The 15,230-nt window shown below is 40.6% G+C and overlaps 1 protein-coding gene across 1 annotated transcript; it reads left to right on the top strand.

Moving 5' to 3' along the window:
* The first annotated feature begins 726 nt into the window (after positions 1-726).
* LOC104163051 (cytochrome P450 2J6-like) lies at positions 727-15,079 on the top strand. The gene is made up of 9 exons (XM_009701930.1): positions 727-897; positions 2,133-2,295; positions 3,409-3,558; positions 5,404-5,564; positions 8,012-8,188; positions 11,116-11,257; positions 13,207-13,394; positions 14,091-14,232; positions 14,901-15,079. The coding sequence occupies exons 1-9, from the start codon at positions 727-729 to the stop codon at positions 15,077-15,079; spliced, it is 1,473 nt and encodes a 490-aa protein (XP_009700232.1).
* Positions 15,080-15,230: the final 151 nt, after the last annotated feature.

The raw sequence follows: 15,230 nt of genomic DNA, 5'->3' as shown, positions 1-15,230 counted from the left end.
GCAAATAGGTTATGAAAAAAAATGAAGTTATATATTAAACCAGTTATGTTTTCAATTACATTTTAAACCCTAAAAAATTGTGCTTTTTGTACTAAGCATTAGATACTTGTATATGTATCTTAAGATAAATGTGGGCTTTTAACTTTTATCAGCCTTGCCATTACTGGATATATGTGTACATGGAATATATACAAAACATTTTAAAAACTCCAAGATTTAATATCCACTTACATTTTCATGCTTAATTTGTATATATGGCTATTGCTTTTCTGAAAGCGTTCACGAAGTATTTGTAGGAGCACATACCATCCACAATTGTTTCAGAAAATTAGATGGAAGATTTACATGTGGATATGTGTATCTACATTGCCTTGAAAATCTTGGCCCTAGTCTTTTAAGACACCACTGAATAAATAATTATTTACAATAAAAATTGTTTACAATAAAAATAAAAATACACAACATCTACAAATCCTGTGATCCATATTTGATAAATAAAATCTGAATGAGGAGAGGGAGATGCATCTATTAAATATACTTGAGCATGAGAATGTAGTAAGTGGGACAAAAAGGGAGTGGTTGATAATGAAGAGGGAGGGTTAGGGGCGGGGAATAGTTATTATATGAAATCTAAACTGTTATGAAAAAAACTGGTTGAGCAACCAGCCTTAATAACTTCAGTAGACTATTTTCAATAAAGACAAGCTGGTAAAAGCAGCCGTTAAAATGTTGACAATAAGTCAAGTTCTTATAGCTGTGGCTGTATTTCTTCTAACTGTGCAGTTTTTTAAGTTGCAACGAGTACGGAGACGGCTCCCTCCTGGACCAATCCCTCTCCCAGTTTTTGGGACCTTGATGCAGCTGAACTTTCAGTTTAATCGTGATCTCCTCATGAAGGTATTTATTTTCGGATACTCCTAATCGTTTAAAGGTCTGTAATTTCCCGTTTCTCATGTTGTTTGCTATGTGAAAACGTCCTCTCCCAAAACTACATTGGTAACGTACTGTAATTGTTAACTAGCCACTATGATATTGCACTCAGTTTGGTTTGTAACTGCTGGTCTGTTTGGTAAAATAAGAAAAAGTTAAAAGTAGGATAGTTTGCCAAGCTAAGAAAACTGGTATTGGAAGTTCTGAATGTGTGAAGATCATTCTGATGGTTAAACCCATCACCTTTTAACACTGAATTTAACAAATTCATGTCAAACTTGATATCCTTTCATCACCCCTTAAGCCTAAATTTTACAAATTCATGTGAAAATTTATATCATTTAGGATTAAATACCTTTAGGGATAATATATCAGATTTACAGTGAGGGAAAAGAAATACTATTTAAAAAAAATTACTTAGCATGGATTTTTAGCTTTCTGAGAGCTGGCACTCTCTAGCTACAGCAGTAAATACTTATGTACACACATAGTGCATCTTGCTTGTTTGTATTGATAGAATCTAAAAAACCCCATGAACCTTTTGTTAGTTGTTTTTTGAGGAGTGTTTCTGTGTACAAAGCCACCTCTATTTCGATCTATTGGTTCTCGCAGAGCTTTCAGGATTCTCAATAGACAACTCCAGTGGCTTCTGTCACTGTGATTTGGACAAGGTACGCCAGTTATTCTGACCAAATGGAAGTAAGGACATGGTAAGACAGAATGGTCTTACTCGAGTTCCAGTACCTAAATATGCAAACATCGAGGGGAAAGAAGAAAGTAGCTCGTCCAATCTCTGCAAGCCAGTTACTCCTCTGACATTTCTGTGTTCCCTCTGCACCACTTCACCAGTACAAATGATAGAAACCCTCTTGAAATACATTCATGCATAAAAAAATACCCTTTATCACATGAATCATTGTGAACTGAGCCTTGGCTTGTATACAGTAATAAAAGCTGCCTGATGTTTCTTGGCATAGATCTGTGGCTCTGAAAAGCTGGAATACTCAGTTGTTTCCAACACTGAATGCTGGAAAAGACATTCATGCTTTCTCACAGGTAATTGTAATCTTGTGGGAAAGATGGAGAACATCATTCCACCTTAGGGCTGATCCTGTAATCGGTGTAAAAACAGGTTCATCCTCTGTTTGTTTGCAGCGTGTGGTATTTCATCTGTGCTTTCCTGGCTTCTCTCCCATCTATAGCTGGCAAAAATTCATGGCAACATATTCACCTTATGGTTTGGATGGACCCCAGTGATTGTACTGAATGGATTTCAAGCAGTTAAGGATGGTATGACCATGCACCCTGAAGATGTTTCTGGAAGGCTAGTGTCGCCTTTCTTTAAAGCAATGGCCAAAGGAAAAGGTGAGAATTTCTTGCCGTAAATATTGCACAGAAACATCATCTTGACAAATTGCAGTTCTTCTGTAGCTTGTAACCACTTCCAAAGGTATCCCAGTAGCGAGGTTTGTCTACCAGGAATGGCTGCCAGGTGAACTGCAAAGTAGGGAGGGGTGACATAGCCTTTGGATAGTAGTAGGAGGAAAAGACCAGCAAAAGAAAAAAGATTCATAATGCCTTGTGTGAAATATTCACTGGAGCAGATTCAGAGGTGATGAGATAATGCAGTGCTAGGTTGTGCCACAGAGAAGCAGAGGAAGAGCAGGAAACAGCATACTACTTTGTCCTGGACTTGCTGCCTCCCACCATTACATTTGAAATTGAAGAGTGAGCTTGATGGTGGGATCTTCTTCCCATTCCCTTCCTTTTGTGAATATTTTCTTACTCTTACAGTTGCATCTAGAGGTTCTGTGCACTTCTGTTTTAACCTTGCTGTTTCATACTCCCCAACAATACTGGAAATTCCCAAACTCCTGATTTTCATGAACACATGCATTATGAAACAACCTTTATCTTATCTGGGACCTTGACTTTTTTTAAGGAAACCTAATTCCTTAAATATTTCTAATATGAATTTGTTTCAGTCATTGGTGATTCTTATACTGCATTAAAGATCCTGTTAGTATAGGATGTTTATTTCTCCTGGAGATACTGGTCACAAAGCCTAAGTACTGAACTTTTCTGCCCTGTGGACAGGAACTTTTCTCCCTGACTGTGGACAGCCAGAACTCTTTTCCCTTTATGAGAATCATTACCCTGGTCAGGTGAGCTCCAAGCATAGAAGAGAGTGAGAGGCAAACACTTTAGAGAACGTATAGAGAAGCAGCTGTCAAACTTTCTGAGATAACAGGTTGTCTTGGATCAAGCTTAATCCTGCAAATTGTCTTATTACCCAGTTGAGTTTGTCCATTTTAGCCCTGCCCACATGCTTACATGCCTCAGCTGTTCCTCTGTGTTTTGTGTTCATAGGCAATGCAGTAGTTTCATTATATTCTGTGGTTTAGTATATCTTTTAATGTAGTCTTTGTCTATAATAAATATTAGCATGATAAAGAGCTCTTCCTTGATTGGATGCAGGGATTATGCTGGCAACTGGTCACACCTGGAAGCAGCAGAGAAGGTTTGCACTGAGGACATTACGCAACCTTGGTCTGGGGAAAAGAGGTCTGGAGCATCGAGTTCAAGAAGAGGCCCACTACCTGGTAGCCTTCTTTGCAAGTATGAGAGGTATCTTGACAATAAATACTGATTCATTTTTGTTATTAGTCTGATGTCTTTAGTGCCTGAACTTCTCTGTCCTGCCCTGAAATTAAGAGCAGCTTTTGTTCCACAAGAGAGTGTGCAGTGTCTTACAGTGTCTATGTGAAATGGAGTGAAAGTGCAAAGACCCCAGTCCTGTGTTTTCAAGGAGACTGTTCCTGTTCAAAGTTATTTACAAAACTGCTAAAATTGGGAAGCAAAATTGGAGCTTATTGTTTATATCATAGAATGCTTAAAGCAGAAAGGGATCTCTGAAGATGGTCTAGTCTAACCCCTTCTTCAAAGAAGGGTTAACTAGAGCAGGTTTATTAGGGCTGAGTCCAGTTGTGTTTTAAACGTCTGCTAGAATGGAGACTTCACCACCTCTCTGTGTAACTTGTTCTGGTGTTCAATCAGAGCTACAGTAAAAAAGTTTCTTATGTTTAGGCAGAATTTAACGTATTTCATTTTTTGCCCACTGACTCACTTGATACTACTGAGAAAAGTCTAGCTCCATGTTTTTTATTCCCCTGCACCGGGTATTTATACGTATTTAATACATTTCCCTGAGCCTTCTCTTCTGCAGACTAAACAGTCCCAGCTCTTTCAGCCTCTTTTAACGTCAGATGCTCCAATCCCTTAATTGTCCTTGTGGCCCTTTGTTCAACTTGTTCCAGTATGTCGATGTCTCTCTTGTACTGGGGAGTCCAGAACTGGACCCAGCACTCCAGATGGGTCTCACCAGTGCTGACCAGAGGGGAAGGATCACCTCCCTTGGCCGGCCGGCAATGCCTTTCTTAATGCAACCCAGGATGATGTTGGTCGCCTTTGCTTCACGGGCACATTACTGGCTCATATGTGGTGCTGGTGCATAAAGATACAGACACACTATCAATCCTGATGAATTAAGTCTTGTAACACCATTTGCATGCACTTTGCAAAGCAGTGTCTAGAATCTTATCTCCATTAGAACTTTTTACCCTGATCAACCTAGTTAGGAGCATGTGAGTTGGATTTCCCAGTACTGATCTTTATGCAAAGGCACAGTAAATCAGGACATGCTGTGGCTAGCATTTTATCAATTAAAAGTAACTAAATATAGCCCAATCCCATGGTTTAAGAACTGGGAGAGACTGAGATGTGACTATGTGTGCCGGGAAAAAAAAGCCCAGAACTGTAAGTTGCTAATCAGAATTGTGCATTGGGTGTTGGACAGTTGCATCGATACATACATAAATACAGTTGTTTATAATAATTTGTTCTGGAGTCACAAAGTAGTTTTTTTGGGATTAGGTTTTCAAGTAATTGTTTTAAAATTAGTTGTTTTATTGTTGACACAATTGGTTGAAAGGAATTTACAACCTTTTATCTTACTGGAGGTTGTACATCTCTAGCAAAGTCAGACAAAATACAGTAGCTTTGCACGTATTTATGTCCTTGCTGAATAAGGCTGCCTCTCTTCTTACAGTTCTCCCCTCAGATTCCCTTAGACCACATTCCCTTTGAATTCCCATGCTTGAGATCTATTTTAAATTTGCCAGAGAGCACACTTGCATAGATTTTTTTTTTCTCTTACCTCTAAATTTGCTCTATCATATTATGAAATATTTTACACCTCTGGCATTTCTTTAGGGTGCCACTCATTCCTGGGATTATGAGATTGCACCATGGCTGTGAAGAATCAGTTTGATACTACAGTTTTGCAAGAAGATTGCTGCTTCTCTGTGGACGGCAATGCTCTCTTGAAAGTTATCTGAGGAACCTATAATATTCTTTCATTTCGTTAAAGCAAACAGGAGACATTAACAGTGGCATTTATTATTATGGTTGCAGAGAAACCCCTGGATCCTTCTTTCCCTCTTTTTCATTCTGTCTCAAATGTAATTTGTGCTGTCGTTTTTGGACATCGCTTCTCCAGAGACGATGAAACCTTCCATGAACTGATTAGAGCCACAGAGCAGCTATTCAAATTTGGAGGCAGCTTTATTCATCGTGTAAGTAAATGATCTGTTCTCTTTTTCTGACTAAGACAGAAAGTGAGAAATGTAGATTCAAGAGGTAGCTCTTGGGCAAAAGTTTTCAAATGGGTGAGTGATGTCCCATGCAGTTTTACTGGGCAGCGCACTGTCTCAAAGTCTCATGGTAAAGCTCTACATACCAGCCATGGTCATTTGTGTTCATTGTCCTATGTTTGAGTACTGTGATAAGGTAGTTTGCTCCTCCATCTTTGCAGCAAGGCACAAGCTGATGGACTGCTCCTGGGTCATGTTTGTTAGTTGGTTTCTTAACCCCTATGCACAAGAGATTCCTGCCTTGGGCATCAAGATTGTTAAATACTAAATGTCAGGTCTAAAAGTGTGATTCACAGGCCAAGTTCATATATAGTCAACAGGGAGAAGAATGATTCAAATACCTAAATGTTTTGTCTGTGGCTACTTATCTCCATTTCCTTTATAAGAAGTGGAGACTTGGAGACTTCCCAGAGAAATTCCACTTCTTCACCCTGAGTGAGGAGCAGCTCTGGATACAGGCAGCAGAAGACAGGCAATGCTAAGCCAGCAAATACACCTGTCAGCTTGGCAATCAAAACAATCAGCTCTCTTCTGAGGATCGAGGACCTATCTGACACTAGAGAGCCCTGCTTTGCACAGAAGTGTGTTCCAAGTTGCCCAGGAGTTCTGGTTCTGGTTCCACTTCTAAAGTTGTCCCATACATCTTATGCAGTAGCTTCTTAATGTAAAACACATAAGCAATCCCTGTAATAAAGACATTTCCCCCCACATCCCATGGAACATTCTTCTCACTGAGTTATGATCAGGTTCCCTTTTGCTTACCCTAGCTTTGGTCCTGTAAGTTGTGTGTAGCGGTGGCAGACAAGACCTGCTTTTGGGACAGAGAATATACCTCCTTTTCTTCTCTCCTTCCTATCTTAGCTTTGCTTTAGTCCAATGAATAAGATACTGTTCTAGGAAATAAAACAGGGCTTCAAACTTTTCCAGAGGGAGGGCTGCAATCTTCCCACTTCCTGGATGAGAAGGTTACTCAGTATTACGTAAAAAGTGTATGATGTGTCCACACCCCTGTTTCTTAACTGGATTCCATGCTGTCAGGTGCTGAACGGGAGAATGCTGTGGGTCGGGCCCCTCCAGAAATGGAGAAGGAGTTTTGGCAGGACTGGTAGCCAGGAAGGTGGATGGGCTCAGTTCCTGTCTTGAACCTTGACGGCTAAATTCCACTTATAGTTAGGGTGCCATAGTAGCTGGAAAATGCATGCATTTGAGAGTAGGAGTGCCTGTAAGAAGGGCAACTATATATGATTAGTCAGACCACAGTTGTATGTAAGGCTTCTGAACAGATTTTGAAAGAAAAAAAAATGCCAGAAATGGAACTAAACAAAAAGGATATGAAGTTCTATGTGAATTTACCAAGGGCTGTACTGCCACCTTTCTGTGATAAGGCAATGATTAATTGATAATTGGATGTCTGAAAATAAGAAATGATTTTCCAGAAAGACGGAAGCATAGTCTGCCTAATTCAGCCAGACTCCAGTGAACACCTAATGACGTGCTTTCTGCGGTATAATTAGGAAAGTACAAGAAGAGCTCAGCAAAATTAATTCTGAGAAAGGGTAGAACTTCTGATAAATAAATCACGGGATTATGTTTCGAGCAGGAAAAGAACTATTAAGAGAAAATACAAGCACAATGTATACAAATTACCCAGGCATAAATATAGGCTGAAAATCAGAACGAACTTTCTAGCTATCAGAATAGTTAGCAGCTAATCTTAGGCCAGAATTTGCCAAACAGTAACGGCAAGGATAAAATCAACCTGGTTGTGTCAGCTAACCCCTTCTTCTTTCCCAGAGGGGAGCACTCAAAATTGTCAGGTAGCTGTTTCTCAGCTTTGCTTGGTTTCAGATATTTCAAGTCTTATTGAGGACCCTTGAGAGCTCGATTAGTAGAGAGTGCTTTGGGGGATTACTGAGTTTGTCTGCCAGCTGCTGGTAGCCGGCCCTTGCTTTGGGTTGTATCACCTGCTTTTGCACATCCTGGCAAGGACAGTTTGCAATGACTTTGCTTCTTCCTCCCTGGTATTCTCCACTGGAGGGCAGGATCTCACTTTTTAAATGTTTGAATATGGTTCATTGTCATTGAATACATGAACTGAAAAATGGAATAAATGAATACAGTTCATTCTAATTAGGCTTGTGGTTGAGCTGAAAGCCTGTGGAACTCTGAATCTTACCATCAACACAGCTAGAAATTATATATTGTACTGTTTCACAACTTGAAAACTTAAGCATAGCCTTTGTCAGAATATTTTACTAATGATGCCAAAACTACATGCTAACATGAATATTACCTTCTCTTTTTAGTAGGCCTAAAATGCATTTCCTAGTGATAGAGACTGTAGTACCTCTTGTGTGTCGCTCCCACAGCTGTATGAAATCTTCCCCTGGCTGATACGCCATCTTCCTGGTCCTCATAAGAAGGCGTTGTCTTGCTATGATGTCCTCACCTCTTTTACAAGGAGAGAGATCAGAATGCACACGGAGCGTGGAATACCAGACGAACTGCAGGATTTCATTGATTTTTACCTGGCTCACATTGAAAAAGTAAGTATTTGTTCTGCCTGATCATACGTCCATGGGGAATAAGGTGAAATGGACCATTAAATTATCCAGTCTGAGCCCTCCTATTACAATCTCTTACTTTGCATAGACATCCTAATGTGAATCCAGTAACCAGGGACTTGCTAAATCCTTTCTAATTAGTGATATGCCACAGCATCTTGCAATCCTTTCGTTAAAGGGCAGGTTAATACACTGCATTTTTTCTCATTGGCACAAGTTACAAAATGATTTAAGGCTTCCAGAAGAGAATACTGCATTTCTGAGTGGCTCACAAGAGAACTAGGAAGGTCTTGGGAGACAAGAGTGGGGTGTTCTGGATAGGATATTTGGCTGGTAAGAGTTTGTCAAGAGAGGTTGCTGCAAGAGGACATTTGGATTTGTGAGAGCATTTTGTGGGGAAATAACCTAGGAGTCAGTGGACTTTCAGACAAGACTGGAGAAGAGGAGAGTGCCAGGGTCAGTGAAGTTTCAAGCAGACAAAGGGAACTGGGACGAATAAGGACATTTTGGGCAGGCAGGCATAGTAGGGGTAGGTGGGAATCTGCAAGGTTTTGAAAGGCTGTAGGAGGCTTGTATAGGCTGTGAATGGGGACACATATCTCTCCCTCTTCTAGACCTTACCAGGATCACTTTTATTTTGTCTGAATCTCTTGGGAACTGGATCCCCTCCCTAATCACTGGCACTAGCAGCTGCCCTTCCCCTCTATGACTCCTTCTACCTCCACTTAATCACTCTTCCTTCCTCCTCTTCTCCGCTGCAGTACGCCATATTCCTCCTCCTGTTCTGCTTGGCAATAGGAAGAAAAAGGAGAAAGGGAAGGAAGTGACAAGATGAGACTGGTGTTACTGGGGGGGTGATAAGGCAAGAGGGGCTCTGAGAGCCAAACAAGATATCCAGGGTGGACGGTATCTGTTCTTGCAGCCTCTGGCGAAGTGAGTAGTGACTGCTGCTCCTGGGTGGCAGTGCTTCCCTGCAGGGACAGGCGGTGCCCCTTCCACCGTGGTCATGTGCTGGTTGCAGCAATGGAGTGCACTGCAACCTTCTCAGGCTGTGGGCACCCATCCTGCATCTCCTGGCACAGCCCAAACGGGTCTGCCGTTCTGGACCGCCGCCTGCCTTGTGTGTTCCCCGAGTTGGTTCTGCTGCTCTGCTCAATCACACTATGGAAACATGCATCCAGGGAAGAATGTCTATTAGCTGTTTCTGTCAGTCAGCTCTTTAGTCTTTTAGCATGTGTCTTCTGAATACTTCGTAGTGCTTGGCTTTTTTATTCTTTTGGGGAACAAAAGCAACTATCTTGTGAAACTCCAAGTATATTGCAAGTGTGAAATTGTCATTATCATCCAAGCTGGTAATTCTATCAAAGAATCAGATCAGATCTCCTTGCCGAGATCAGTTTTTCCATTTCATAATACATAGCATTAATTTGTATTTCTGGCTGATAATTCTTTATTAATTCATTCCCATATCAGCTGTTATATTTTTTTGTCTAGGGTGGATGTCAGCCTAACATGCTTCTAGTTCCTTGGATCCTCTTGCTTTAAATTTTTTTATACTGGCACAATATTAACACGGCTGGTCTTCCAAAGTGTGTTACTGCTTCTAAAGCCTTTCACTACTGTTCTAAGGTTTATGAGACTTGAACATTAGTGGACCAGAAATTGTTTCAGCGAGCACTTCTGGGACTGCTGAGTGGAAATCATCCAAGTTTGTTTATTAAAAAAATTGAACTGTCTGTAATAGATATGCAGGAGCAATATAAAAAGATTAGATGATATTACAACAGGGAAAAATGGCCTTCCCACTTTCCAGTTGCCCCACAGGCAAAAGAAAGGTTAGAGCATAACCTACCTAAAATTAGACAATGAATTCCCCCAAATCATAACAATATTCTTTCATAGTTTCAGCATATATGTTCATGTCCTCACACTTCTAACCGGAAACTGTAAAACCCCAGAGCAGCTGTACCTGACTCATTGTGTCCTTGTAGTGGAGAAGAAACCTGAATACCACAGGATAAGAACTTCTGACAGCCCAGTGTTCATTCCCTGGGCACTGTATTGCTTGCTAAAAAACTAAATGATGGAATATCATAGAATCATAGAATCATTATGGTTGGAAGAGACCTCAAAGATCATCAAGTCCAACCGTATACCTGATGCCACCATGCCTGCTAAACCCACTAAACCATGTCTTGAAGTGCCCCATCTAAACGTTATTTGAACACCTCCAGGGATGGTGACTCCACCACCTCCCTGGGGAGCCTGTTCCAATGCCTAATGACTCTAACACTGAAGAAATTCTTTCTAATGTCCAGCCTGAACCTCCCCTGGCACAACTTGAGACTGTTTCCTCTTGTCCTATCGCTAGTTACCGTGGAGAAGAGACCAACCCCCCGCCTCGCTACAACCTCCTTTCAGGTCCTTGTAGAGGGCGATCAGGTCTCTCCTCAGCCTCCTCTTCTCCAGACTAAACACCCCCAGCTGCCTCAGCCGCTCCTCGTAAGGCTTTTTCTCCAGGCCCTTCACCAGCTTTGTCGCTCTTAAATATATGACTTGAGGCATGAAGAATGACACGCTGGTACACATCTTCAGAGGAACATTTACTTACAAAAACATTCTAAATGTACCACTATTTGCACAATTAAGCCAGCAATCCTTTTCTGTGGAGAACATGCGATTTAGCTTCATTATTAAGAGTGGAGTGAACATGGCTTGTCCATTTGTGAAATGTTAGCTTTTTGTATTGACAATCATCTTTGGTGTCTAATATTCTTTATCAGTCTCTCTGTAGTGTACTATAGGTGGAGCACATTGCAGCTTGGAACCAGTGATAAAATCATATGTAACCCTATTCTGGTTTTTCTAACTTTCATGTATAAACCTCTACTTTTTCTTATCATTTGCAGTCTAAAGATGAACCCAGGTCTACATACAATGAAGAAAACATGATTTATTCTATAAATGATCTTTTCTTGGGTGGATCAGAGACGACAACCACTACTTTGAACTGGGGCCTGCTTTATATGGTGGCAAATCCAGACATCCAAGGTGAGTAGATAAGCATGTCACAAATACCTCTGATGCAATGGAATGGCCAAGTCATAACATTTTCAGGGATCAGAGATTATTCCTAGATACTGGTATATGGCTAGTGGCACATGGACCTTTTTGTACTGGTAGATCTGCACTAGGCGGCATCGGTAGATCAGAGTATCTGTAGACAAACTCTTACAGCAGTCACAGGCATAAGGCAGTTCCCAGAAAGAGTTAACAGTTTGGGAAGTATGTGTATATATAGAGGGTTGTGGCTGACTGAGATGTAGGGGTTGAGGTCTTCGGGGAAATGAAGGTTGTAGTAGGGTGGTCATTGGAGCAAAAGGACTGGAGTCACTGTTTGGGAAGTCAGAGGGTTTGCATGCATAATCCTTGAAGGAACAGTGGCTACTGCTGCAGCCATTGGTGAGGTGTTGATGGTACTTTAAGAACCTGAGTTGGGTTCTGTCTTAGTCATAAACATGGCTGATGGCTGAAAATAATTAACCAGAAACTGATGTGTGATAGTAGGGATGTCAGTCGTTGGAAACTGACTTCAGTTCTGATTTGTGTTGGCTGAGTATCAGTGATGAGGGCTACAGGGAATCCTGCCCTTCTTTGTGCTCTGTAGGTCACAGAAGTAGTAAAGATAATCACCTAAAGATAACTGGCAACTTTGACTTTATTTTTGTCCATCAGTCCATTTATGATCCCAAGGTATCAGTGTGTCTATTTAATTGGTGATTAAATTAACTCTGTGATGTATTTAAGTTTCTTGCAACAAAAATTATTCCAGTCAGGAGGGGAATTTGATGGCTCATCTGTTATGTCTATGTATATTTAAGAAGCTCATTAAGTCTAGCTTTCAAATAACCATGAATCACTTTCATAGAGTACTAAAGGAAAACAAAAGGAAGAATAATCTCTTATGCTGGGTAACAGAAATCTCATTGTTAGATAGCAGAATATGTGCAAATACCCAGAGAATAAGTTTTTAAATGGACGAAAGAGATGAAGATAAGAAAAAAATTGCTCAACTTGTAGCTGTCAGACAAGAAGGTCTACTTAATCTCATGTTATTGCGTGTTTATCACCACCTAATGTAATAAAGGTTATGAAAGTGCTGACTCACCTAAACAATTTTATTTATCTAAATATAATTCCTTGCACATACTTGGGAAAGCAGAGTGTGTGCAGAGTGATCCTTGCTGGGCTTCTTGAGTCATACATTGCACCTAGACTCTCAGAATGAACTGACAGGAGTATATCTGTCCTCATTTAATTGGCAACTTCTTTTTGAACCTGTTCATACTTTTGCCGATGTTGACCCCTGATGACAGTGTTATGCAGTTCCACTATGTACCATATGGAAAAGTTGGACCTTTTGCCTAATCACTAAATTGGACTCTCCTTCTCTGAACTACTGGAACAGAGATGCATATTTATACTTCTGCAGTGACTGATCACTTCAAACTATACTGGATCCTGAAGCAGTCATGCTTGATTTTGCAAGCAAGTTCTTCATAGAAAGAAATTTACTTTATTTAAAAATCTTTCTGAACATAAATTTTGAATTCCATAAGGTACTTAAATCTCTGTTGTCAGAGTCTACCTAACATAGTTTTGTGAAGGACTGCTGACAGTCACCGAATATTTATTTGAACATTTATGCAAGCGTTATCTCTTGCATTTAAGTGTTGGTAAGGCAACTCTTAAAGAGTTTTAAATTTTTGAGCAACAAATGTCTTGTCTTAATCTACAATCAAATAACTTCAGACCCAGAAGTAGAGGTCTCATGTTTAAGCTGTTGGAACACTCTGCTACTTTTATTTTCTTTAGAAAAGTTGCTTACATTAATTTTGTTGCTGTCCTCATAGCTCTAAATGGTAAATGTCTTTGAAAATGGAATTAGTGAAAATACTTGATATATTTTTCCGCCTGACACGGTGAATATTTCTCCACAGAGAAAGTGCAGAAGGAGCTGGATGCTGTTCTGGGTCCTTCCCGGGTAATCTGCTATGAGGATCGGAAAGAACTGCCCTACACAAATGCTGTGATTCATGAGGTTCAGCGCTTCAGCAGTATTGTCTCAGTTGGCATGCCCAGAGTGTGTGTAAGGGACACTACGTTGCTCGGCTTTCCCCTCAGAAAGGTACAGGCACTGTTCCTCAGTTGCTACAGACCTTTCCTGCATCAGTAGAGCAAGGTGTAGATAAAAATCTCTTTGTGCCATGGTCTTCTCCTCAACAGCAGTGGGGTTGGATACCTCCGGGTCATAGCCTGAATGGGAACAAGGACAAGAAACCATCTGCTAGGCTGAGTTGAGTGGTGCAGCTCTTGGGAGAAGGTTACCAGTAGTGAAAGATGTCCCTGGATGGAAGAGGGGGTTTTAGCAAATGTTTCTACAAACCAATGAAGATAAAACCTTAGAGATTGATACTAAAGGATACTGTGATTGATCTGTGCTGATAAGGCATTGGAAAGATTTCTGACTGAATTTTTGCCCCAGAAAGCCTGTAAAAGATTCCAGGGAAAAGCATGAAGGTTTGCAACTAGCTTTCGTCAAAGAGACTAAATCACAGAAGCTTCTAATATCAGAAGAGAAAATGGGTTTAGTACAAATCAAGTGGTTAGTTTCTATTGACATGGCCACTTCTGCTGTCAGGCTTGGACTGACATTCCAAAACAAAAAGACTTCACGTTCCTTGTAGTTCCTGCTGTGGAAATGAACCTACCAGCGTACAACACTGAACTCTGAAAGCAAAGTAACACCAGTCTCACCTAGCTCTTTCTGACTGCTGGGGGAGGATTGACAGCCTGAACTGAATTAATGTTTTTCTCCTTTCAGGGCACCATTGTTCTTCCAAATATCGCTTCGTCTTTGTATGACCCAGAGCAGTGGGAAACACCTCGACAGTTCAACCCTGGTCACTTCTTGGATAAGGATGGAAACTTTGTGAGCCGAGAAGCCTTTTTACCCTTCTCACTAGGTAAATGGACTGACAGCATAAACAGTAATGGTTTGGGTTGGGTCTGCAGAATTAAGATGTCTATTAAAAACCTATTGGTTGTTTATTTTAAACCTTTTTGTGGAAAACAGTGATAAAATCAATGTGATTATTTTCAGTAATGTTTCCCAATCCAACTATAAACATTTGTTCTATTGAACAAATAATAACATGGAAGATCAGAGATGTCCTGACAAATGTATACATCTAACTTGCCCTATTTTTTGGAAGGAAATTCTCTGCTAATGATTATGGTTATTGATTTGAGGCATACATTTCAGCATCAGACATACATTTAGAAAGTACTTGCAAGCAGCTGTGCTGATTCTTTATGCATACAAAACTGGAGCATGACATCTCCCAGGAAGAGCAAATCCTGATTCCTCATTTGCGTGATTGAACGAATTCCTTTAAAGTTGTCAGTCAAAGATGAGGTTTTTGAGGTAATTGAAGTGAAACTCAGAGCAGAAGGGGTGCATGGTTATCTATAGCTGCAGATAGGGTTCTTTAAAGGACGAATTTCCTGAAGTTTTGTCATTGATTGCATTAAGTCCTAAAAAAATTCTGGACTCAGCAAAAATACCTTTGCTTTATGACTGCTTTTGAGGTCGGGGTAATTTACTCATTGTCCTTCCCTCTTCCTTCTCCAGGCCACCGTGTGTGTTTGGGGGAGCATCTAGCAAGGACCGAACTCTTTATTTTCTTTGCTAATCTGCTGCGGGCGTTCACCTTCCAGCTCCCTGAGGGGGTGACAAAGGTCAACATAGAGCCCATTTTGGGGGGTACGCTACAGCCCCATCCATACAGGGTTTGTGCCATTCCACGCTAGGGTGGACAGGTGCAGTATGTCACAGACCATCTATTAAGCAATCTTATTTACTTTTATCAATATATGTCTTGAGACCATATAATGTTTTTTTGTCTGCTCCAAAAGCCACCTTTTTGTCTGCACCTTTTCTGATTTGGTTCATATCCTGTTA

This window comes from Cariama cristata, unplaced genomic scaffold (assembly GCF_000690535.1).
Source record: "Cariama cristata isolate BGI_N322 unplaced genomic scaffold, ASM69053v1 scaffold3616, whole genome shotgun sequence".
Classification (NCBI taxonomy): domain Eukaryota; kingdom Metazoa; phylum Chordata; class Aves; order Cariamiformes; family Cariamidae; genus Cariama; species Cariama cristata.
This window is presented reverse-complemented; position numbering and strand designations above follow the sequence as displayed.

Bases quoted from the DNA above. Each gene is read 5' to 3' on its own strand.
- LOC104163051 (XM_009701930.1), top strand. From the start codon at position 727: ATGTTGACAATAAGTCAAGTTCTTATAGCTGTGGCTGTATTTCTTCTA. The intron at 898-2,132 runs GTATTTATTTTC...TCCCATCTATAG, and splicing joins ATCGTGATCTCCTCATGAAG to CTGGCAAAAATTCATGGCAA. The intron at 14,233-14,900 runs GTAAATGGACTG...TTCCTTCTCCAG, and splicing joins CTTTTTACCCTTCTCACTAG to GCCACCGTGTGTGTTTGGGG.